This window comes from Chelon labrosus (genome assembly GCF_963514085.1).
Source record: "Chelon labrosus genome assembly, chromosome: 9".
Taxonomy (NCBI): domain Eukaryota; kingdom Metazoa; phylum Chordata; class Actinopteri; order Mugiliformes; family Mugilidae; genus Chelon; species Chelon labrosus.
This window is the reverse complement of record NC_140359.1, coordinates 9,377,604-9,401,372: the sequence shown is the minus strand read 5'-3', so window position 1 is coordinate 9,401,372 and position 23,769 is coordinate 9,377,604. Positions and strand designations below refer to the sequence as shown.

The following is a 23,769-nucleotide window of genomic DNA, read 5'->3' as shown; positions in this document are numbered from 1 at the left end:
TGTATTGATGATGGGAGAGTCTGACCACTGCAAAGCCTTCTCAAAGATTCTCAATGGGGTTAAGGTCTGGACTCTGTGGTGGCCAGTCCTGGACCTAGACCTGACCAACTGCAGCAACCCCAGGTCATAGTACTGCCCCCACAGGCTTGTACAGTAGGCACTAGACATGATGGGTGCATCACTTCATCTGTCTCTCTTCTTACCCTGATGCCATGGTTTCCCGCTATTCTTCCAGTTGTTAATAATGCGTTGGACAGTTCTTAACCCAATTTTAGTAGTTTCTTCAATCTCCTTAGATGTTTTCTCTGCTTGATGCATGCCAATGATTTGACCCTTCTCAAACAGACTAACATCTGAAAGATAATCGCCCATGGAATAATTGCCCAACAGGAGGTGTTAAATCCAGGTGGCAACTTTTTTTTGGCCAGGCAGTGTATTATCACCATAAGATGTGCTTAAAAATATCAGCCCAAAATATCAGCAACAAAAGTTTCGCCGGACATCATTATGTTGTGTGTAGTGTTGGTAAAACCAGAGGTCTTCTAGCAATACTCGAGCTACAAGTCGAAAAAATGATGAAATTGGACCTGAAAATGTCACTTTATTTATCTCACAAAGGCTCTCAGTCTGTCTAGCTCTCTCTTATTCTCCAAGTCTCCCAAGACAATGGACACAATGATCCTCTCCCATCAGGGGGCGATTAAACAAGGAGTGTCACGATGACACAGTGTGTTTGATAATGAGACAATAGAGGCTCTTTCGATTATAGCCCCTTCTCTAGAGGAATCTGCTAAAAAGGAAATTCCTCCAATAACTTTGCTCTGTGTCTGTTTATTCATTTTGACATTTAAATCTATCTTCCTTTAACCTTCTTGCCGCCAAAATTCAATAGCTCTCCAATATGCTCCTATCAAGATAAGATGGAGCTGAATCACCTCGGCAAAGGGCTCTTTAAACTGTGTAATTAGTGAAGACTGAAGTTAAACAATAGAAGTTTGAGTTTGTTGCTAAGGCATTTCCAAGGGTCATTCGGAAGGATATTCTGCTGGAGTAAAGCATTTGCTACCACATTTTTCCAAAGTAGAGCTGGAACTTTGTGGAGTATCTGATTTGATTGACAGAACATGACTAAGCATCTGTTTGACTCACTGGTTAAACATCTTCCATGTCAGCCCCTACATTGTGTGAATGTGCTGCTTTTCCTTGTCATACAAGATTTGATGTTCTAGTTTTTTATATTAAGGCATTTCTTTCATATTGTTCGAAATATTTACATTTTTACAGAGTTTCGTGTTGTCGTATTTGCCCATTATATGTAATGTAACAACCAGCAGCTCTCTCTCTGGATTTGACGCATAGATCCTTAAAAGAACGTTCAGAAATTTTACACATAATTACTTCTTTTGTTTAGAAATACATAAACTGGAGATAACACATTGCAAGTCATGGTTTTTACAGTAGTTTTGGTCACTAGTGAGCCGTAGTTATCATGTTCAAGGTGAGCTCTGCTTCTTCCTCAGTGTCATATGGAATCAGTTCCCGTTATCCCCTATAGCACAGATGGAGCTGACTGGACAGTGGTGAACTCTGAAAAGTGCAAAAAAAAACAACAAATATTTATATGTGTCTTGGAAAGATCTCGAACCTGTAGTGCTGCCTGTGCCGGTGCTTCTGTCACCAGTCATCATAATTACAGGTTATGACAACAATTCCCAGTGTCATTTTTCTGTATAAAAATGCCACATATAGCATCTCAGACAAATATATAATGATGCTAAGCTATGCACTTATGTTTCTCTGCGTGTCCTACAGAATTGCCGGTGTCGTTGTGATTAATGGGCACCCTGAAAGTGCCCAAACAGCATCCACTGTGTGCTATTCTCAGGTAGTCAGTTGTCAGACGTCTCTGGCAGCACCTTGTCAAGTTCAATTTCCTTTCCAGTCCAGTCTCTGCAGCCAGAGGTCCAGCTGCTTCCAACTTCAGGGTCTGTAATCTACTGAGCCTCTCTCTCTCTTGCCTTTGGCTGCCCTCTGGTCATCTGTCTGGTCTCATATTTAGTCAAACCACGGCTAGATAACAGATAATTATCAGGCTGAGGCCAGCTGTGTGGCACGCATCCATAGGCCCTTTGTTGCTAATTGAATTACACCCCATGCTGGAAGTGACAGAGAAATGAACAGCTACCCCCAGTGAGCCATGTGATTAGCAGACCTGGTGAGAGGAGGTCGACTCAGGACGCTGGCTTGTATGGTTGATGTCTCTGACTCAACACCTGCGTCACATTCACCCTGACGCTGATGCTTCTGGGGTTTTATTTTATAACGTGTGTCAATGAGGGTCAAGTACAGCAGGGAATCAAAACTAAACTGTTGCCAGGCTTTCTACGTGAGCCCAAAATGTTTATTGTTCCCTTTTTTCCCACCTGCTTTACAGCTTATTTGGTAGACAGATATATGACCAACAGCAGCTCTGGTTTCTAAGAGTCATCATAAAAATTTATATAAATGAGCTGTTTTCTTCATAAACATTGTATTTATTATAATCCCAGCTTTATGCATGGAACACCTTCATACACTGATCAGGCATAACATTATGACCATTCACAGGGGAAGTGTACCACCCATCTACAGCAGACCAGGCACCCCCACCCCATAGCAATGACACTCCTTGATGGCAGCAGCCATTCCCAGCAGGATGCAGCCTGACACAAGAAAACGATTCACAAAACATGAAATACAGCACAAGGTGTTGACCTGATACTTACTGCATAAACTACTGCATAAAATATGCATAAACACTTTAACAATGAGCCCTGTTTCAGGTATTAACTCTGTATTATTTTTTTATTCTGTGAACGCACCTATTACAGACAGTAATAGATGCATATTCAAAAGTTTAGGCACCCGACTAAGTTTTTGATTTGTGATGTACCTTTTCACCCATTCTTCTTTGCGGAACACCTATTTATATTTTGTCTTGCAGGCACACCATTTTGCAACCCACTCACCGATTTAAAGCCACCGTGTTTTCAGTTTCAGTTTCTTGGCTGACATTATGTATATTTAGTTGAATCCATTCTTCCCCCCTCCCTCTGTGCAGTGTTTTCTGTGCCACTGGCTGCCAGACAACCTCAGAGTACAATATTTCAACCCCCATACTTAGCAGTTGGCGTGGCGTTTCTTTTCATCAAATGCTGCTCTTTTATTCTGCAAACATACCTGGTGATTGTAGCCAATGGCTGACTTTCTACTTCACTGATCGACCTTACTCGATTATAAAAAGACTGCGGCTCATACAGATGTTCCTTTGCATGTCTGCAAATGATCACTGTGTTGAAGTCTAATCTACACAGTCCCTGTTTGAGCATCACTCTTGGTCTTCAACCACTCGTCTTGACCTCCAGGGTTGTGCTTGACTTTCATTGGGACTTGTTGGCTTTCTTGAAGGTGTTCACGCCTAATAAAACATTCTTTTTAATAAACCCCCAACTCCCTACCTGTCATTTAGAACTGGAGAAGCTACTCGGGATGAGTGGCGAAACACCTTCCCGAAACCCAACTGTTCCAGATGCCTTTATTTCTGCTATGTTTTTTTTTTTTTGCATCCATGATGTGCATTTATTTCATGTAGTTTTGTTCTTCATCTCAACTTTTCACTATACCGACTTTTTTTTACTCTATCCCTTCAATTATCCTTGTTTTTATGTTGCTGTCATTTTTTGTTTCTGGTCTACACTTGAAGATGGATATTTTTGACTCAGAAATACCAAATTAGAAGCACTCTAAAAAAGAGGAATATTTGTGTGCTGTATATTCTTATAACCTCAATATTTTTTTGGCACCTTTACTGTGGGAAGAAATACAGTATGAAAGTCTTATGAAGTTCACAGCTTTCACAGCTGCTATTAAACCCTGCCAACTGGATCTTGCGAGGAGGAAAATAACTGACATCTCACAAGGAGAAAAAGCTAATAACACATTTTTCTGGGTTTTCTGGGTGCTCTTTAACTTTGTGAAGGTGTGAGTTCTGTTCCAGTAGTGTATGTACAGTGTAATCATACCTTTGTGCCGTATTCTCACTGTTATTCTTTTGCCGCTTTTTCTCGCCTGCCTAAAGGTTGAGACGCTTGCCTGTGCGACCTGCCTGCTTGTGCCGAGGAAAGTAGGCCACTTGGGCTGATGACTGACGCGGGTTTTGTGTGACTCTTGGTAACTGTGGAGCAGGTTTGGAGAGGTTTATTTCACGCACCATCCGTTAACTTTCTTTGCCTGATGAACTCCACTGGTCTGCGAAGAGAGATTAGCATCAGTCTTTTTCCGCGGCATTACAGCACAGGGGCAGTTGCGTAAGTTGTCGTACAACGTCTTCAACGGCTCGCTACTCTGATTGGAACGATGCTATGAAATGTGACACAAGTTATTTGGTTGTCATCTTAATTATTTATACACACCTCTGTTGGATGTGAAAATTGGGTTGTTGTGCTCAGCTGTGCAACAAATCTTTCATTCTCTGAGTGTAAAACTGAATAATATGAGAACGAAGTGGAAACAGTGTCCTAAGCGAATAAGAGAACAGCGGTGAAAACATTTTCTATTATTTATTGTTTTTAGTCTCCTAGGCTAGTATACATTTGCTTGAGTTGTCTTGCTTTATGGCATAGCTTTGTTTCCTTGATGTAGAATTTAGCTTTAAAGGTTGTCTTGGCTCTCCCTTGTGACTTAGTGTTTTTTACATGTTGCATGAACATGGGCTCTACTCTCTTGACAAGTCCTATGTGGATTTATCCATCTCTCCTCTTTTCTCGCCCCCCCACCATGCTCAAATTACATGATGCTGTTTTGTGCCGGCTGTGCCACAGAGACCAGGCTTGAAATTTATTGGCCCCGAGTCTTGCCATTTGACACGCAAGACGTGGCTAACAGATCTTGTGCCATTTCCCATCTCCTCGAGTTCCTGTGTAAAGCTGACCTTTCCTGCCTCCCGGCTATATTTAAACCGTAAGCACCAGAGACTTATGGTGCCATGGGAAATTTTATTATCAACGCTCTCCATTTGTCTGACTCAATTCATGCCTGCCGTAGTTCGTGTTGAAGCATGCCGTATATTTACACTTCTCTACGGCAAACAAGGGCACTGGTGACAAACCCAACTATCATCACTTTTGTCGGGGTGACTCCTGGTGAAACATTCCCTTGAACTGCAAGAGGAGCAGCCAAGAGATATTACTTTAGGTTCTATTTACAGTGCACATCCCCTACAGTAAAGTGCGAAAGGAAAAAAAGGTGTGGGTAATATTATTCCATGAAGCAGAGGGTTGACCAGAGAGTCCACACAAAGGGACTTGACATTTTGAAGAATCTCACTTGGTAAAATGTCATAGATTTCAACCTCAGACACATTCATCAGCCTTTACCATTTGTCGTCATTAGACCAGACAGCGGGTTGAATGAGCTCGAAAACACACATGAGCACACACATCCACTTTTTTTTTCTTTTTCAGACGAAGCCCATCCATCTGCTTAACCATTCCCTGACATTCTTTTTTTCTCTGCACACTGGTAGGTCTGAAATGGGAGTTCAGAGGGTGCTCCAGGTGGATCTGAAAATGGAAAGCTTCCCAGAGCTGACGGGCAGCCGTTGGATGGCCTGGCAGGTGGAGTACCCGGCCAGTCGGGCGGCCACACAAGAGGTTGAGACGGAGATCCGTCTGGCGCAGGAGGACCTAGCGGGCATCGTGCCCCTGGCCATGGTGAGTGATGCCACTTCCATCTCAGTGCATCACTCCAAAAAAATGAATGCACGCTCATTGCTCTGAATGTGAAGCAGCGCATCCTGGTAAAGTGGAACACCATATTCTAAATTTACACCGAATCAAACATTTGCATATGAGTTTTCGCAGCATGAAAGAAATACATTGCTATGGATATGGCTGTGAACTGCTGCTCTTTTAATCATGGCGAGTGATGTCCTAAAGGAGAAAGATTAATGTAGTCATGATCTGCCTCATGTTTTGTGCATATTTTATACATTAGGAGCAAGATGTTAATACACTTTTGAATAACAAGCAGGGTATTTGCTTTTATGTCACGTGGAGTGAAAGTAATTTAACTGACACAGGAGCACTTCAGATAATAGCTTCATTTATACCAATAAAATGATGACATGGTGCAAATAATGCCTCACAGTTTATCATTCACTGCTTTGCGTTGGCAGTGATTAACTGTAAATACATTATATGTTGTAATTGATTACAGAAATCTAACAACTGTAGTTGTTTGTTCCTGCAAACTACAGTCGTGTGATTTATTTATTTTTGCCATGCAGGCAAAGAAAGAAGATATAATAATTCTGCTCGTTTTGTTCATATTACAGAAATGCATAGTTCATACCGTTCCTACAACTGCATAATATATAAACCTGACAAATAATAACAAGATAAAACAAAGACCAGGCAGTAGAAAATCAGCACAAAAATAATAAAACTTTGCTCCACTTTGACTGGCAACAGAATCAAAATGATACATAATGCATCAGTAATAATAATCTAGTCATATCTTATGTACACAAAATGGCATTGAGAGAGGCCATTCTGCGTGATAAGTACTTTTCTTTAACAATTTTAAGTATATTTTGTCGATAATATCAATGCAGACTCACCTGGTTTGTTTTTTTCAGACTTTTCTTTTGTCTTTGTCTTTAACAGACTCACAATGTAGTGACAGTGTAGTTTTTACTAAAGGATGTGTATATCACAGCCTCTTGGATGGAGAAGGCAGAAGTACGAATGTCGGCCTGTGCCAGTGAAGTGTGTTTAGATGCAGGACAGGCAGAGAGCATCTGTAGCTCCCAGCAGGCCTCAGATGGAGTCTTGGGGCTGGCTCTGGCCTGAGGGTAAGCCCGGGGCTGTGTGTCTCCCTCAGCGATGCTCAGGTAGTTTGTTGTGTAGATTAACCCCTATAGAAGTTCACATAGGGAGCCTATCATGAATCTTTGTTGCTTTGTTCAGTGACCCAGAGAGCATGGCTTCCGCTTCAGATCAAGACATTCAAGGTGAATAAATAAGCGAGATCAATTGTGTCGACTAAAGAGAAAGACACGCTGTCACATCAGCTCTGATTACAAATACGAAGATTGCATTCATTTCTATTTCGGTGCTTCTGATCTGCGCGCTGCAGACCTGACTCTCGTGTCATTGTTATTCTCTAAGTATTGCCCGTAGCTGTGTAGATGATAGATGCCCGTGGGTGGCTGTTCCTGGATTCAGAGGAACACGAGGTACCCACAGATCCATTCTCAGGATAATTGAAGCTATGTGTTTAATGCTCCAGTATTGTTCGAGTTCCATCTCTCGCATCCTTTTCATGTCACTGATGTATCAACAGCCTGTTTTCTTTGCTCTAGGAATGTATAGTTTGCTCCCACACCTACCACTGACAAAAACTGCAAAGATGATTTGCGTGACTATCTCGAAAAAACCTCTGCTCGTAAAAACAGATCCGACCTAAGAATGTGCTGTTGCCTTTTCAGTGAAAAACACACTTTAAATAAAATCTTTACGTGGCTGATTTGATTGTATTTAGCTGGCGTGCAGGGCCGTGTCGGTGGCAATATTTCCTTTATTGTTTTCGTAAAATGAGTTCTGTGAATGAGCGCGCGCCCCTCCAAAATCCAACGTGCTCTCATCAATCAATCCCACAAGTGTCTGCTTTTTCACTCTGATTATTCCGCTCATTTTATACAGAAGACGGGTTTTTATTGCTCACTATAAATCACACGACGCTTTTTCATAGCGGCACAGATCCATCTCTATTAGCCCAATATTACAATAATTTGCTGAACTTGGCTAAATCAGTTAGTGGCGGGATAATTGAGGCAGGAGCCTCACAGGGTAAAGATGAATCGTGTTTCCATGTGCACTAAAACAGATGACATACTGCATGTGCGTCCCAAGCAAGTACAGAGAGGCTTGATTTTTCTTTTTCTTACCTTGATTTGCTGTTCTGTACAGAGGGCTTGTCGGTGAAGCAGCTGTTTTCATTTCAGAGAGTGTGGAACGGTGCATTGGAAAGGCTCAGGTTCCCTGATCAGCATATACCTTTAATAAAAGCATTTCAACATCAGGTGTGTATTGAAAAGGGGTTGATTGGGACATTTTTATTCCATTTTATTTTGCTTCACCGGGAGGCTGCTGTTTGCTTCACTTTTCTATTTCATTTTCTTCCCAGTGAATCAGCAAACTTCCCAAGGTGCAACCTCTCCGTACAGTACTTAAGACACAACGCAAATACTTATACACAGAGACACATTCAGAACTCATTAACTCTGTCTGTCTTCCTCTGTCCCCTTTTCTCCACCCTCTTTCTCTCTCTCTCTCTCTCTCTCTCTCACTCTTACACACACACACACACAAACATACAAGTACATAAGGCTTTTGCAATCTGCATGCACCAATATGAGAGAATCACACAAGCGAGAAAGAGGAAGGCTGAATTAGATTACTTGGGATCACTGTGGCATGAAAAGGCCCACAGATAAGTTCCTCTCCCTCCTCCCTGCTACACTCCTGGCTGATAGAAAAGAGGAAGTAAGGTAATGTAAAAGCAGTGCAGTCAAACCCCCCCTTAACACACAAACACACACACACACACACAGAGTCGCATAATCCCCCCTCCAACACCACCTTCCTTCCACAAGAAAAAAAAAAAAAAAAAACACGTACAATTACAACAGAAAACCTGTTTCTGCTAAAGTCGTCATAGTGAGAGTGGTGAAGATGGAGATGTAACAGACTTATATATGAAATGTGGGGCAGATTATATGGTAATCTCATGTCCAGAAAAAAAGGTTCATTGAAGGTAGGATGCAGTAATTGTTAGACCGGGGAGTGGTTGTTACTGCATAAAACATATCATGAATTACTCTGAGGGCACACTCATATTTTGCAATATGGGAACATTGCAAATGCTACATGAGAACAATACAGAGTAGTGATTGAACTCAATAACTGCCAGGTCCAGTTCAGATTTGGCTTCTAGTTTTTATGTTTTTCTTACAGAGAGCTGGCTAACATCTACTAGTTGCTTTTTAAGTTTACTGTAGTGTTGACAGAGCATAGTTTAGCACTATGTAAATGTTCAAACTTGAAAGGTTTACACAAGGAAATGTATGATGTCTTTCTAGGATACATTGTTACATATTTAAGCTGTATAAGCTCTGTTATCATGCATAAGTCATCACTAACCTGACGTAGCCGGGCTTAATTCTTATCAGAATATGCGTCTTATTATGCCAATACCATAACACTTCTGCTCCCAGTTGGATAGATACAACCAGTGGTTTATACCTCTGCAGAACATAGACAGCAACTTATGCACGTAACCTATGCCGGTATGAGCCATTTTGACTTGGCTCATCAGTCACACTCACTCTGTAAAAACGCCACCCAAACTCTAGTTGGCACCGTGTCTTTTTTGTCAGTCACATTAATTTTTGTTTCGACTTCCTGCTTCACTTTTAACAATGGCTACTAAAAGTTTCGCCGAGATTCCGCCGAAGACGAGTCATACAAATGTTTGCATCTCCAGACCCCCTAAGTTAAACTTTCCTCTATGTGTACCATCTTTATTGATCCAAAACAATATGTTTGAAAATTGCAGAGCTAGAGAAACAGCCGGAAATACTAAAGCGGAAACACACTACTATCAAGTGGACCAATTGGACTCGTAGTTACATTTCTGGAGAGGTGCATGTTACAGGCTACGGCGTTAGTGTCTGGACTAACGTCATGGTTGCAGAGTATTACATGTGCGCCATTAGAAATTACAACCAAAGTTGGGATAATTTTGTTTTCGCGAATTTTCATTTTCATTTGTACCTTCAAATGCCTTCTGGTGGACAGCATACATTCAAATGTTCACTTATGATTAATAGCTATAAGAGAAATGTGTTTTTTTTGTCACAACTATGAAAATATACAGACTCTAAAACAAATATTTTTAGATATTTTAATTTTGCATTGCTAGAAGACACTTTTATTTAGTTTAGTTTTGTCGGTCTGTATATCTCCACCAATTTTTCAATGTTCTCGAAAGGTACAGTTTGTCATTTCAGTTCTATATACTATAAAAATTGAAAGGGCCCCCAGGGCACAAAGTCACTCTACGCTGCAGATGTACTTGGTATTTCATGTGCATGCGGCATCACAGCATCTGTTTTCTCTTCACTTCAGTGAGTTTGGAACCAGTGTTGTCTAGGGCCAAAACTGACTTTAAACATATGATGACCAGTTAGTGCAGTAGAAATAACCACAGCACATCGTTGTGTTGTGAACACATTCAACACGTCACAAAGAAATAACCAAAAGAAAAAAACAACTAGATGCTTCCACTTTAGTGAGCTTGTTCCTAGGATTTCCTGATCACACCATTTATTTCCAAGGCTCTTCTTCTGTAGACGTAAAAATTCCAAATAGCAGATACTCCATATGGGCTCAACATCACAGACGATAGCCTGCTGTAGCTCTATGTAGAACCCAAAACTGATTTTACCCTGCCAGCCCACTAGTACTAAGTCTATGCAATGTCCATGTGTGGCTCAAGCAGGTGGGCATGTTGATGATGTTTCTTTCATGCAAATGCCAAATCGTAGAAAACAGTGCCATATTCATGAAAGACACCAATGACTATGCTATTTGTCAAGCACATTCAAGGAGCAGCTTGGAGACTTGGTAGCACAGGAACAAATTACAAACCAGCTATGTTTTTTGTGCCTGGAGTGTTTTTAACTGAAGCGTGATATGTAACCTCAGTATCAAAATGAATGTACAAGAGTCTTTAGTGACTGCTATGCAAGGGTTAAAACTGAGGTTCAGCTCTACTTTTTTTTTCTTTTTTTTTTGTTATTTTTCCAGCCATGAGAAGTAGTTGTGGGGAATGGTTTGATGTATCTAGCATGTGATCTTTAACATGTCAATGTATCCCTTTTGGCAAGCTCTAAACATTTCAGACACATCTGGCAGAAACAGAGCAACACTGATGTCCTGTCAGAGTTCTCTACACCATTTCCCAGCCCTGGCCGAATGCAATCCAATATTCTGTTGTGTTTTTGCCTCTTGTTTCATCCAAGAAATCTGTGTTTGTGAGAGACAAAGTAATGAGCTGAACATGGATGAGAGCTGACTTAAGATGCAGACCGCGCTGCTGATCTTCAGTGGGGATCTGCGCTGTTAGAAATATATAAATATAACACAGTAATGGGAAAACATTGCTTAATGGAGCTTTGAAAGAAACTGTCTAGCTGCCTTTGTTGTTAGCTACTGTAAGTCCATATAAAGATGAACTTCTTTACTTGAAGTTACAGCTTCTTTTAACGACTCGGTGCCATTGTTATTGTGTTTTTTTTTTTTTTAATCTTTCACAATTTTGGGACATTTTTATTATCAGTGATGTTGAGGATACATTAAGGTTACAGATGAAAGACAGGAGAAAAGTGCAGAGACGTGGAGTAATACAGAGGTAGTGGTGGTTGTGGGTAATCAAACAGGATATTCACCAATCTTTTTTAATCAAGTTAAGAGGGGAGACTTCACAGAGCACGCTGAAGGCATCTATTGACACAACAGCTTCTTTAGAAAGCCTTTTCATCTTTAGTTAGCACTAATTAGTCTAATAAGGTAGACGGATTTTTGTCATAATATAAAAGCTGCTGTAATTCATAAACTGAATTAAGAGCCGTAACTGGCCGTGTCTCTAAAGGTTAGAATGTAATAAAGCTAATGACTATTAGTAATGCGAAGCTTATTTTGGCTTTGATCACATTTATGGTTTCTCAGACCCATTCCCTGTCCATTTATGGCGTGTTCTAAATTATTGCACCCTTGCTGGAATTGATTATTATAAAAAGGTCTTTTTATTGCTTTACCCCAGCCAAGTGATAGACTCTGCCACGGGTGACACTTCTGGGGAAGCAGCAACATCTTTTTGAAAGATGAGGTCTCTTTTTTTTCTGCTCCCTTTGAAGAGGACTCCTCCTGTGAGTTGTCACAGACCCACCTGCATTTGGAGGGCTCAGAGCGACGCTCGCCACTTTGTCACCAATTTCAAGCCGTGAAGCTGGAGTTCTGCAATTGCAGCAATTATTTCAAAAGCAGAAAAATGAAAAGAGTACTCAGAAGTTTTTAGTCAGTTTATAGCGAGGAAATGCCTCGGAACTCTTTGTGTCGACTGTAATTCAACTTGCGTGTACTAGCTTGTCTCCTCCTGCATTTTTAGATGTTTTCCTTTTTTTCCTCCACCTCTTTCCTCTGCTCCAGACAACTACACATTAATATATTCACAGTGTTCACAGTGTTGATTAATTCCTTCCCTTGTCACCCTCTGCCTCCTTGTTTTGACATCCTCCATTTCACTTAAAGTGTGGAAGAGAGTTTTTTGGGGTCATCTTGAGATTGATCTTAAAGGCAGTAATTGGATGCCTGAGCAGATTCCCCTACACAGTAGGAGGCTGGTCCATTATCTTTTACCATCGTAAAGTAATATGCTCCTGTCCAGGCCCCCCTCATCATCATTACCTATGCTGTGGATGCCTAGTGATGGAGAGGGAGCAGGAGGACAGGTCATACATCATATCTGGACTCATCAGTCTTCTTGTTCCAGCCGAGACACCAAACTGCGCTCACTCACACAAGCGTTCGCTCGCATAGAGATGAGGAGAAATGAAAGCAGCCGTTTGAATTCGCGTACTGCTCCAATGTATTGTTAAACAATACATCATCACCCCGGCCTTCTCTGGCCACTTCTGCTCCCACATGATAAAGTCATCTATCAACATCCTCCAATGAATGTTTCATTTTACTCCTTTGGATTCCATTCCCTCTGTTGCAATGCACATCCTTTCTGCCAGGCAAGTGAAATGTGGAGAACCATTTATCAAACACATAGTTAGACATACAGACAGGCACACTTGCACACCAGCTAATCCTACAGAAATGTATATCATGGGCGTGGGTAGTATTATTCATTCATTCATTCATTCATCTTCTGTAACCACTTGTCCTGTGAAGGGTCACAGCGGGGCTGGAGCAGGGTACACCCTGGACAGGTCACCAGTCTATCGCAGGGCAGAGACAGACAACCATTCACACCTATGGCCAATTTAGAATCACCAGTTAACCTAACCAGCATGTGTTTGGATGGTGGGAGCAAGCCAGAGTACCCGGAGAAAACCCACGCAGACACAGGGAGAAAGGCCCCAGTCAGCCTGGATTCAAACCTGGAACCGTCTTGCTGTGAGGCATCAGTGCTAACCACCACACCACTGTGCCCCCCTGGGTAATATGCGAGCTGTATCAAAAGCCTGTGCACTATACACCTTCCATAAACTACCGGATTTTGGTTGTTTAATAAGCTTAGCCACTCACTAATTCACTAATGCGGCGCCTCTATTGCATGCCCCTGGTGTTTTAATGGAACATGACAAAACATAGCATTTTTTCACATACCATGAGTCATACCATTTACAATAAGGGACTGATGGATGGACCCCAAGAGAACAATCCATTAGCATCTAGTACAGCCAAGAGGCTGATGATGAAGTGGTAGCACTAATTGAGGCTGCCGCCGTATGCACATGTGGCAAACAACGTGTAATGCTAATTAGGACAACGGATTGTGACGAATGCTCCTCTGTTCCAGAGCACAGTCTGTGTGGCTTGACATTGTTCCTTAATGCCGTAGTCATCACAGGGTGTAAAAAGTATTTGGAAGGACTGACACTCAGTACATGTATACTACGACAGGAGGAATGGAGTGGGTGAACTGTTGAATCTTTTGATGACGCTGCTGCATACTGGGAGTTAACGTCACAAGATGGACTAAGGTTTGAAAGGCAAATCCTTTCACTGTCTCTTAGGAAGACTATACGATTTGAAATCCCTTTCTAACTGATGGACTGTAAGTGAGTGGGATGGGTTTGTTACCTTTTAAAACTCACTCATTACGGGGACACCAGAAAAGCTACAGACTGACAGATCAATCTTGGAGCAACAGGCCCGTGTATGTCCGTATCTGACATCTCTCCGTCACTGTGACATCCCACTTCACATTCTGGTCCACTTCTATTGGTTCTGACTTCAAATCCTTTAACCGCTGAGGTTTGGGAGGAATGTGTGTATTTTTTTTAGCAGTAATGGACTCCACAATGGAGCTGACCTTTGTGCCTGCTGAGAGAGGTCTGTGTCCAGAGGGCAGCTAAGCCAAGCTAAGCCAAGCTAAGCTGGCAGTATGGATCTCGATCAGAGACGAGTGAGGAAATCAGACAGAGATCAGGAGGTCATCCCCCTACAGGCATGGTTAGCTGTTGGGGAAGAACTCTTCATCGATCGGCTGTGTGTGATAGATATTGGGCTGAAATTGAGCAGACTGGTACGGGTACGCAGTTGTTTCCCTGCCTTCTGGCCTCTGGGCCCTCATTCAATGGGCAAACAACAGGGGCACAAGCGAGACATTGCTAAACCAGAGCCAGCATTAGTCAAAGCGCCCACTAGTGACCTCGCCTGAGCCCCTGCCACTCGCTCACACATCTCTAGGCGAGCAGAGAGCTGGGTACATCCTGACCTTGATTCCTCAAAGTCTGACTGTTCACAGGGGACATCCACTCCTCCCCTCTGACCCACTGATCTGGATGTATTACAGGTATGGTATTCATGAGAACTGCAGAGGATTCGCCCTATAAACTTAAAATATAGTTCTTGCGTGGCCAGCCATGTTTTATTCAGAAGCTCCCTTTCACAGCATGGGTGCAAATCATGGCCACTGGGCTCCTGGGGGTAGCTCTGTCCCTTTAACACCAGCCCCCAAAAATGTCTATGAATTTAATTTTGCAAGCACAGACACTAACAACCTCTCTGTAAATGTATTTTCATGGATATATAGGTTTACAAGAGATGGCCTGACAATGAACAGGTACGGCACAATGTACTAAAACTGCACGAACCACCACCATCCCCTATCACACCGAAAGTTCCTCCTTTATTTTGTGTCTTTTTCAGTTATAACATGTATAACAAGATAGACTCTTAGCTAGACCATCCGCATTGCAGAATATTCATTATGTTGTCAGGAAGCCATAGAAACGAAGGAATCAGGGACAATCCATAATGTAATTAATATTTATCGTCACGTTTGTCCTGTCAGCAGTGTGTCATCATGATGTTTCCCCAAAGTCAAAGTTTACCCATAAATCTTGCGCACTCATAAATGATTTACAGTTGAGAGTAATTCACTGTGACTAAAACATTGATACTGTCCATGAACTGTCATTCAAATCCACCCGCATAACTGTGCAAGCAGCTCAGATGAAGGGTGTCCTTGACACGTCATTGGTTGCCCTTCGTTTGAAGGTTGCGAGCGCGACAACACAATAGAAACCATTCATCCAAGGAGTCCATTAAGAGCAGGAATTTCTGTCTCTTTTAACTTCACATACAGCGAGAAGGGACTCTTGAAGTGTTTTTAATATCGTACTGCAATAAACTGGCTGCCATGAAAAGTCAAATTCAAGACAGACGTTTAGAAGGAAGACGGTTTATTATTTATTTCAGTCAGGGATACTTAAATCAAGGAGCTCGTCTTCTAAATGGTTATACATTCAGATTTATGCTTGGAAGACTCCTCAAAGAATCTTAGCAGCAACAAGGATAGCTTACTTCCCCACAAAAAAAAATTATATTTTAACATCTTGGGAAATTTATTATTTGATGTAATGCCAAGTGTTAAGTCTCCACAGTGAATAGGAATATACTGCCATTGCATGCTTAGCTCAGGATAAAGAGTTGACGCAGGGGGAAATAGGTAGAATGGTAAGCCAGCTGTGGTCTGACTTGGGGGGGGGGGATCTTATTTCCAGCTGCAGTGAGTTCCCGAAATCTCTTTTTGTCATTGAGCGGTTGCCAGCACCAAGCAGGGCCTCTGAAGACACCACTCTCTTCCAAGAAATTGTCCAGTAAATACCCCCGCTGAACCAACCTAGAACTTGTCAGTGCTGTTGTTCGTTTTTTGTATGGTTTACACAAAGGTGTGTATCTTAATTACTGAGCATTTTAAGTGCTCTCCAATGCATTTTTTACCTTTGGACAGAGCTGTGCTTACTGATTTCCCATACTACCAGTCTTTATGCTATGCCTAGCTAGTTGGCATCATGCATATACATTAAATCTATAGTTCAAATCTGAGGTGGTGGGCAGCAACACAGCAATGTATATTGCGTATGTATATCAGCATATAATACTTTTTAACTGTTGGGTATTATCTTGAATCTTGCACTGAGTGTTACTGGAACATAATTAGTCAGCACGAGATGAATGGCCACAGTGATTATGAAGTATGAATTAACTACTACTATGAATTGGCAACTAATGCCAATCAGCTAATGGAACACTGTGCAATCATTATGCTATTAAAAGGAAGTAATTGTTTTTCAAAAGTTCCAAATCCCTTGTAACGCCTCTCATGTTCGGGCAATTATAATGCACGGTATTTTAGAACAAATGCGCCATGAGCCACCATCTACTTATAAGGCACACTCCTCTGAAACAAAAGCAGTTGAGTTATTTCACATAATGCCAGTTTATAGGTTGACAAAGAATGGTGCGGCCTTTCTATAGTGTCCTTTAATTATTGACTGAAGTACCAAAGTGGCCTTTGACATCATAGTTAATTCTGAGGTGTCATTTCATCCTGTTCATGTCCTCAACATGGTCTCTTACTACATCTCACTTTAAAGTGAGCAGATCAGCTATCAAAGCAGGTACTGAGTTAATCTTCTGTCTGCCAGCCACAACCAGCAGTAATGAGCAGATCAGATCTCTGACCAGCATGTTCCTCAGACAGGGCACTGCTACTGAAGAGCGGTTAGAGGTATTTTAGGAGGCAGCGAGGGATGACCTCCTAGTTGGAGATGGGTGTTGGTGTGCCACACACTGCAGCCACCTTCATCCCATCAAAAACAAGGGAAGAGGGAAAATTAAGACGAGTAACTGCTTCTTTCTTTGGAGGAGTAAGAGTGGGAAGAGACGAGAAGGGAGCTGGAGAGAGCCCCTCATTAAAAGGCAGTGTGTTGGCTTCACAACCATCCCACCACTTCAATGCACTGTCATGCAGTGATGTATTGCTCTGCATGGCGCTACCAAGGCCTTTATTCCCACTCTCTTCCATGTTTCTTACTTCTAGCCAATTAAACGCCCACTGGAATAGAGGAGAGGAAGTGCCACATTGAGCACTGCACAATGTGGAGAGAGGAACTGATGAAAGGACGTGTCTCTTTTATTCTGCTTAATAGCTTCAGGACACTGTCTGAGTGGCGTTTAATGTCTACGGCATATAATTCACTATCTGTGCAGTCCCATTACACTTTCCCTGCACGTACATTATCAGCAAGGGATGAAATTGTTTATCATAACTATGAATATTTCATTTACTATAGGTTAGTGGATTATTGGCACACTTCATAGCCCTTTTAATGGTTTTGCTCTTGAAATGACATGAAAGCCCATAAAGAGACTCATATACAATGACAAGCCATCAATCGTGGTAGTAAAAGCACCAGATTAGGCGTTTTGGTTTATATGGGTTTTCCCCGGCTGTTGCTTGTGCTCTTTGGTTTATCTGGACAGCCTGCTGGCCTTAGCACAGCCACGGCTGTGCAGGGCTGACAAGAATAGACACTAAGCGTATACAGTGTGTTTACCACCCTCTGCACCACTATGAATAATGCAGGCCCAAAAATCCTCAACTCTAAGTTTGACCTGTTCATTTGTACCTGTAGCCAGGATGGTGGGGTCAGAATAAGGATGTGTTAGCTCAGGGCCGAAGCAGAAGCTAATCGCAACACCAGGACGGCCAGCTTAGCTACTTCTCATGCTGTCCGTGTCACTCAGGCTGACACCATAAATCTCACTTATTTTCAGATCCAACCGAGACATGAGCAGAAATTACGGCCCAGAACACATTACCAGCTGCAGCAGCGTGCTGAATGCTAACAGAGAGATCCTTGATAAAGCAGACAGGCAGTTCTCCAAGAGATTATTGAACAAAAAGACTCTTATCTGTAAGACCTGACAGGGCAGACTAGCTCGCAAGTAAAGCAAAAACACCAGCATCAACAGGTGAGACTCAAATGAACATGCACCCTGCAAGCTCAGAAATGACTTCGAGGATATGAATGAAGACATCTGCATAATTTTATCTTTACAAATTGCACACATACCGGAGAGGAGGGAATGGCACAAAGGAGAACAATGGAGGTGCATGCATAAGGGTTACGTAAAGACTTACAGAAAACTCGGCTTTGATTATTTCTCGTGCTTCCAATGGAGACACAAAAATACTCTGGTCTAAGGACTGGATTATTTTCATATTTACTAGATAGTATTTAGAGATGCTAAGATAACGGGACAGATTTTAAAGCTCATCGTCAGGGTTACTTATGTCAGGTGTTACTGGCTTATTCTTACTCCTTCTTGGTTGGATTATTGATTGGCTGTAGTGGGAAACTGCCCCACAGACACTTGGGCAGAGACTCAAAGGCTCAGAGGTCACTATATGTTGCATGTGGTAACTTGATCAATCATAACATTTTTTTAGATATATAATGTGAGATTAACGACAAAAGAATGTAATATCTACTCATTTCACTGAACAAAAAAAACTAAGAAAAAAGAATATCCCTTTACTTATCTCCCGTCTTCATTAATCTTGAACAGTGTGTCTGAACTAGACATTCAGGTTTGAAGCTAACATTATATAGTTGCAATTAGACACCTAACTACATGTCATCCATTGTAGAGCTCACCTAAATTAACCAGTTATACTCATTAAGCTGACAACTAACCAGAAACATCCCATCACATTCTCAGTGTTGCGACTTCTCTACCTGTTCGTGGTCTTGTTCAGAAGTGGAGGATTTTGGTTTTCCCTGCCTCATTTTCACTGAGGTACCCATTGCACTGACAGGAAAGGCATGTCCCTCTACTGGAAAATAAATAAATAAATGTATTACATCTTTTATCTGGGGTTTTTATTTTCTATACATGTATTCCATCCATTCACACACACAAGGAGCATTGGGAAGCCACCTGTGTGGAGCCTTGGAAGCAGTTTCTGGGGATAGATGCCCTGCTTAATGGCACTTCCACCATGGATGCAGGGGGGATTCAAACCAGTGGCCCCACTTACCCAAGACCACTTCAATAAACACGTGATCACAAGGTGAATTTAAAGCTACAGACGATGAAAAAGAGTATTTCTTATACTGGTCTGCGTATATACATTTCTCATTCTGTTTTGGAGACGGTCCTAACAACAGAACCTGGAATAGTTTTTTGCCAGTGTGTGAAGACAATGTCTGCTCTTCTGTTTAAAGTCTAGATTGCCCCAAAATATGAACAAGACTGTACATTTTGATTGTACTGGCTGCTCAGTAAGAGAGATAATTCATTCAGACCTTTGCCGTTGTGACACTTATTGCACTCCACGTGGTGAGTTATGTTTCAGCTAGACTGTCTTGTTATTTTTTGATAATTACATTGTTTGTCATGGATTATCCACTGCCGCATTAATCCTGAGACAACAGACTATAATTGTGAGCAAAATAGGTCATTATCAACAGGCTCAGACTACACAATAGGTTTGTAATCTTTTGAATTATAATTAGACTTTATCCTTTGTATATTTCTTCTTTACGATACTTAGCATCTAATATAAGAAGCTGAGCTTGATAAAAACCCATCAGGGGATCAACAAATATTTCCAATGTTTCCAGGCCAATATTTCACAGAGTCTTCCCTCAAACTTCACTGTGTCTCCATTTTGCTATTAATTGTGTTGTCTGTATCACAGTGTGTCGACCACTGGTGCATCACTGTGGGATCCCACTGTGGCTTATTACCACCAGGCTCTGCTCTCTGCTGCTCTCAGCCTGCTGGGTCATCTCCAGCTGCTGTAATCTAACATTAGCCTCTTCGTTCACCAGGTTCCAACCGTTTACCCCTTCATGTATTATAGATGACCCTCTGGAAATGGAGGAATCCCAGCAGACATAGAATTAATTTACAGCAATCCTCAATTTTAAGGGGAATTGAATCAAAGTCAGCAGCACAGTGAGAGGGGGTTTATATTGCCATATAACACTGTCACAGTCTATAAAATTGTAATGAAAAACCATTTGAAGATTAAGTGTTTTTTTGTGATTCATTGGTATCTCTTGGCTCAGCTAATAATCATTTCACTCCAAAGCTGAATGGTCTTGCAGACGACCAGGCTTCTTTCAGTCAAACTTAATCCTCTCTCTCTCTCTTTTTGTAAAGAATGAGTCCGATTTGCAAGCTCACAAACACAGTCTTTAGAAACCGAGTTGATAGATCACTGTACACAGTCTTGTGTGCTTACCTGGTGAATGTGGAATACTCATGAATGTGGACGGGAAGTCAGACACCGTAGATTGGTCTTGTCTGTGCTTGTCAGGTTTAGCAATATTACCCTAAGCAAATGTGACATTTAATTCAACAGGCATCACTCCAGAGTTGGAGTTCTCTGTTAAAAGAAAATAATAGTATCTAAATGTCTTCAGTGCTGGCAAAGCTTCAATACAGCAGGGACAAAAAAAAAAAGGATGCCTTGGGGTTCCCGCCGATTGAAATTAACAAAATCCGAGCGGGGCTTTTGTGTGAGACCATGCCAGTAGAAGAATGAAAACAGCTTACAATGGGAGACTTTAGGCATGCTTTACAATTAGATGAAGTCATTGCAATTCACCAGCAGCGAGACGCCTAGATTTGTTCTAAAGTACAACTACTGAGAAGTACACTTTGACCTCAGTGGCAGCTATTTACTGTGGGGCCACGGGCTCCATAGCAATCAGTGTAATTGAAGTGCAATTTCTTCGGGCTGAATAGGAAGAGGAGACAATCCATGTGCATTGGTGACTTTAGAGAGCAAAATTTACCCCGCATCTTAATTGGTCCCAATTATTTTCATGTGACAATAGTGGTGTGTGTCTGTAATGAAAGGTTAAGATTTCTGTTCATAGTAATGAAGCTGTGCCATGGAGCCTATGAAGCTGTTTGGACCGCTGGCGTCATTTTGCCTCTGCTGCAGTTAAGGGGCAAACTGTAGTGTTTGGTGCTTTTTACACAGAACCTAGTTAAGTCTGATTGGTCAGAAAGTACTCATTTACACAAGATGGACCTGAATAATTAAGTTCACCATGACTTTTATGAAATACACAGAGTATTTTACAAACCCAAAATATAGTAATCACATACTGTTTTTGGTCAACTTACAGACAAGAAGCCTAGAATAACAATATTTATTGGGGGCTGAATCGTTTCCTAGCATTCTGTGAAACTTATTCAGAGGCACATCAGAGCATCTGTATTGTTTAGCTATTATGCAGGTTCTATGGCAGTGCCCTCACTGGGCAATTACACGTGCACAATAGGAGGGTAATCACAACTGCCGTAGAGTACAGAGAGACCCATCAAATTGCAGTTAGTTCAGGATAATGTAAATAACCCTGGGAACAGCAAAATTAAGTCACTGAGTGTTTCTGATCATGTGTTTGCACAGAGAAAGAAATTATTCATGGAAATTCTCACAGAAAAGCGCGCGAATAATTGTTCCACATGTAATGTATATTTTTTGAGCAAGTTTAATTTAATTCTCTCGCCAATAATCAAGACAAATATAAGTTATATTTGTTGAACAAGTTAATTTCGGCTGTGCCATTAAGTCCTATAGAAATTCTTTTCTGGAGACCAGAGGAAAGTTCAAACTGAATTCTGCAAATGCTCGACCTGTTACCGTGTGGATAAGAAACCTGCCAGACTTTCAACCATTACTGATCCCTGTTTTCGTTTCTGTCTAGGACTCTGAGATTTTGAATACTGCCGTCCTGACTGGAAAGACGGTGGCTGTCCCAGTAAAGGTGGTGACCATTGGAATAGACGCCTCTGTCACGGATGTCTCAGAAGCGGTCAAGTGTCGCTCGACAGACGAAGACGTGGTCAAGGTCAGTAAGATCATCTTCAGGGGGAGAAAAAATAAAAATTTTGAATAACATTCATTATCTCTTCATTACAACACCTGTAAATGGGTGGACTATGATGGGCAGTAGGTGAACATTTTGTCCGTAAAGTTGATGTGTAAGAGAGTTTGTCAAGGGCCAAGTTATGATGGCTAGACAACTGGGTCAGAGCTTCTCCAAAACTACAGCTCTTGTGGGATGTGTGGTCTATCAAAGGTGGTCCAAGGAAGAAACAGTGGCAAGCTGGCAACAGGGTCAAGGGTGGCAAAGGCTCATTGATGCATGTGTGGAGTGATGGCTGGACCATGTGGTTCAATCCAACAGACGAGCTACTGTAGCTCAAATTGCTGAAGAACTTAATGCTGGTTCTGATAGAAAGGTGTTAGAGCATCGCAGTTTGCGCGCATGAGCATCAGAAGTGGACCACAGAGCAATGGAAGAAGGAGGCCTGGTTTGATGACTCGTGTTTTCGTTTACATCACACGGATGGCCGGGTGCATGTGCGTCGCTTAGATGGGGAACACGTGGCACCAGGATGCACTATGGGAAGAAGGCAAGCCGATGGAGGCAGTGTGATGCTTTGTTCTTCTGGGAAACCTTAGGTCATCTATGTGAATGTTACTTTGACATGTACCACCTACCTTAGCATTGTTGCAAACCACAAGTGGTTGGCTCTGGCCTCTTTCACCAGCAAAAACAGATCAGGAATAGTTTGAGGAACACAACGAGTTTGAGGCGTTGACTTGGCATCTGTGGGATGTGCTGGACAAACAAGTCTGGCCCCACCTCACAACTTACAGGACTTAAAGGATCTGCTGCCAACATCTTGGTGCCAGATGCCACATCACACATTCAGGGTTCTAGTGTAGTCTATGACTTGACATGTCCTGGCTGTTTTGGTGGCGAAAGGGGACCAACACAATATTGGAAAGGTGGCTATAATGTTATGCCCGATCAGTGTACATGGATGATTAGACACACTGGTACGTTTATAGTTCCAAAATTCTCAATTGATTAGAAAGAAAAGGGTGAATATTAGTGGGGATAAAAGTGAATTTATATTGTTTAAGAGGATAAAACATTTAATTCATCAATATGTATCTATTTACTTAAAATGTGTGCCTTCTGTGTACTCTACTGTTGGCAATGAATAACATTATATATAATATACTTATTATATACTATAATGTTTATATCGTAGGGAAAAGGATTAACTACAAATATGTGCATCTAATGACATATTGGATGTTTTGGTGTAGTGAAGCTTTGCAGAATCTACAGTAAGTATTAGATAAGATCTTCTATGTTTAGCACTTCTGTATAAATCCCGCAGACAGGATAAACAAACACTGGCAAACAGCTTGAAAGACTGTGTTTGATATGCAGGAACTACTGACAAGTTTCCCTTTATTTTTTTATAGCCCCTTTCAATCCCAGGGCACAATGCACAACAGAGTGAAAAGTCCTTTGCAGTGTTATAAGTTGAGCCGTGGTATCAGTTTATTTACCCTGCAAACAAAATAAGTCACCCTGCTTCAGAATCTAAAAGACTCAATGCAAAAACCCAGGGATTTACAAAAAAACAACAACAACTTTCTCTGGTCTGTTTTTCTGGTTAAGTTGTGGAGATGTTACTCCAGGCCAAGATAGAGCACACCAGCGTGCCAAGGACTTCCTTTCCATCATCATTC

General features: G+C 41.7%; 1 protein-coding gene across 1 annotated transcript in view; it reads left to right on the top strand.

Annotated features, from left to right (window-relative positions):
- The window catches only part of LOC311493062 (transmembrane protein 132C), a gene marked incomplete at its 5' end in the record, with an annotated part of 123,452 nt that overhangs the window by 84,242 nt on the left and 15,441 nt on the right, over nt 1–23,769 (top strand). The window contains 2 exons of the mRNA XM_084551580.1: nt 5,564–5,750; nt 21,920–22,063. Of these exons, the coding sequence (XP_084407706.1) occupies nt 5,564–5,750; nt 21,920–22,063 (331 nt within the window). The remainder of the gene's footprint in view (nt 1–5,563; nt 5,751–21,919; nt 22,064–23,769) is intronic.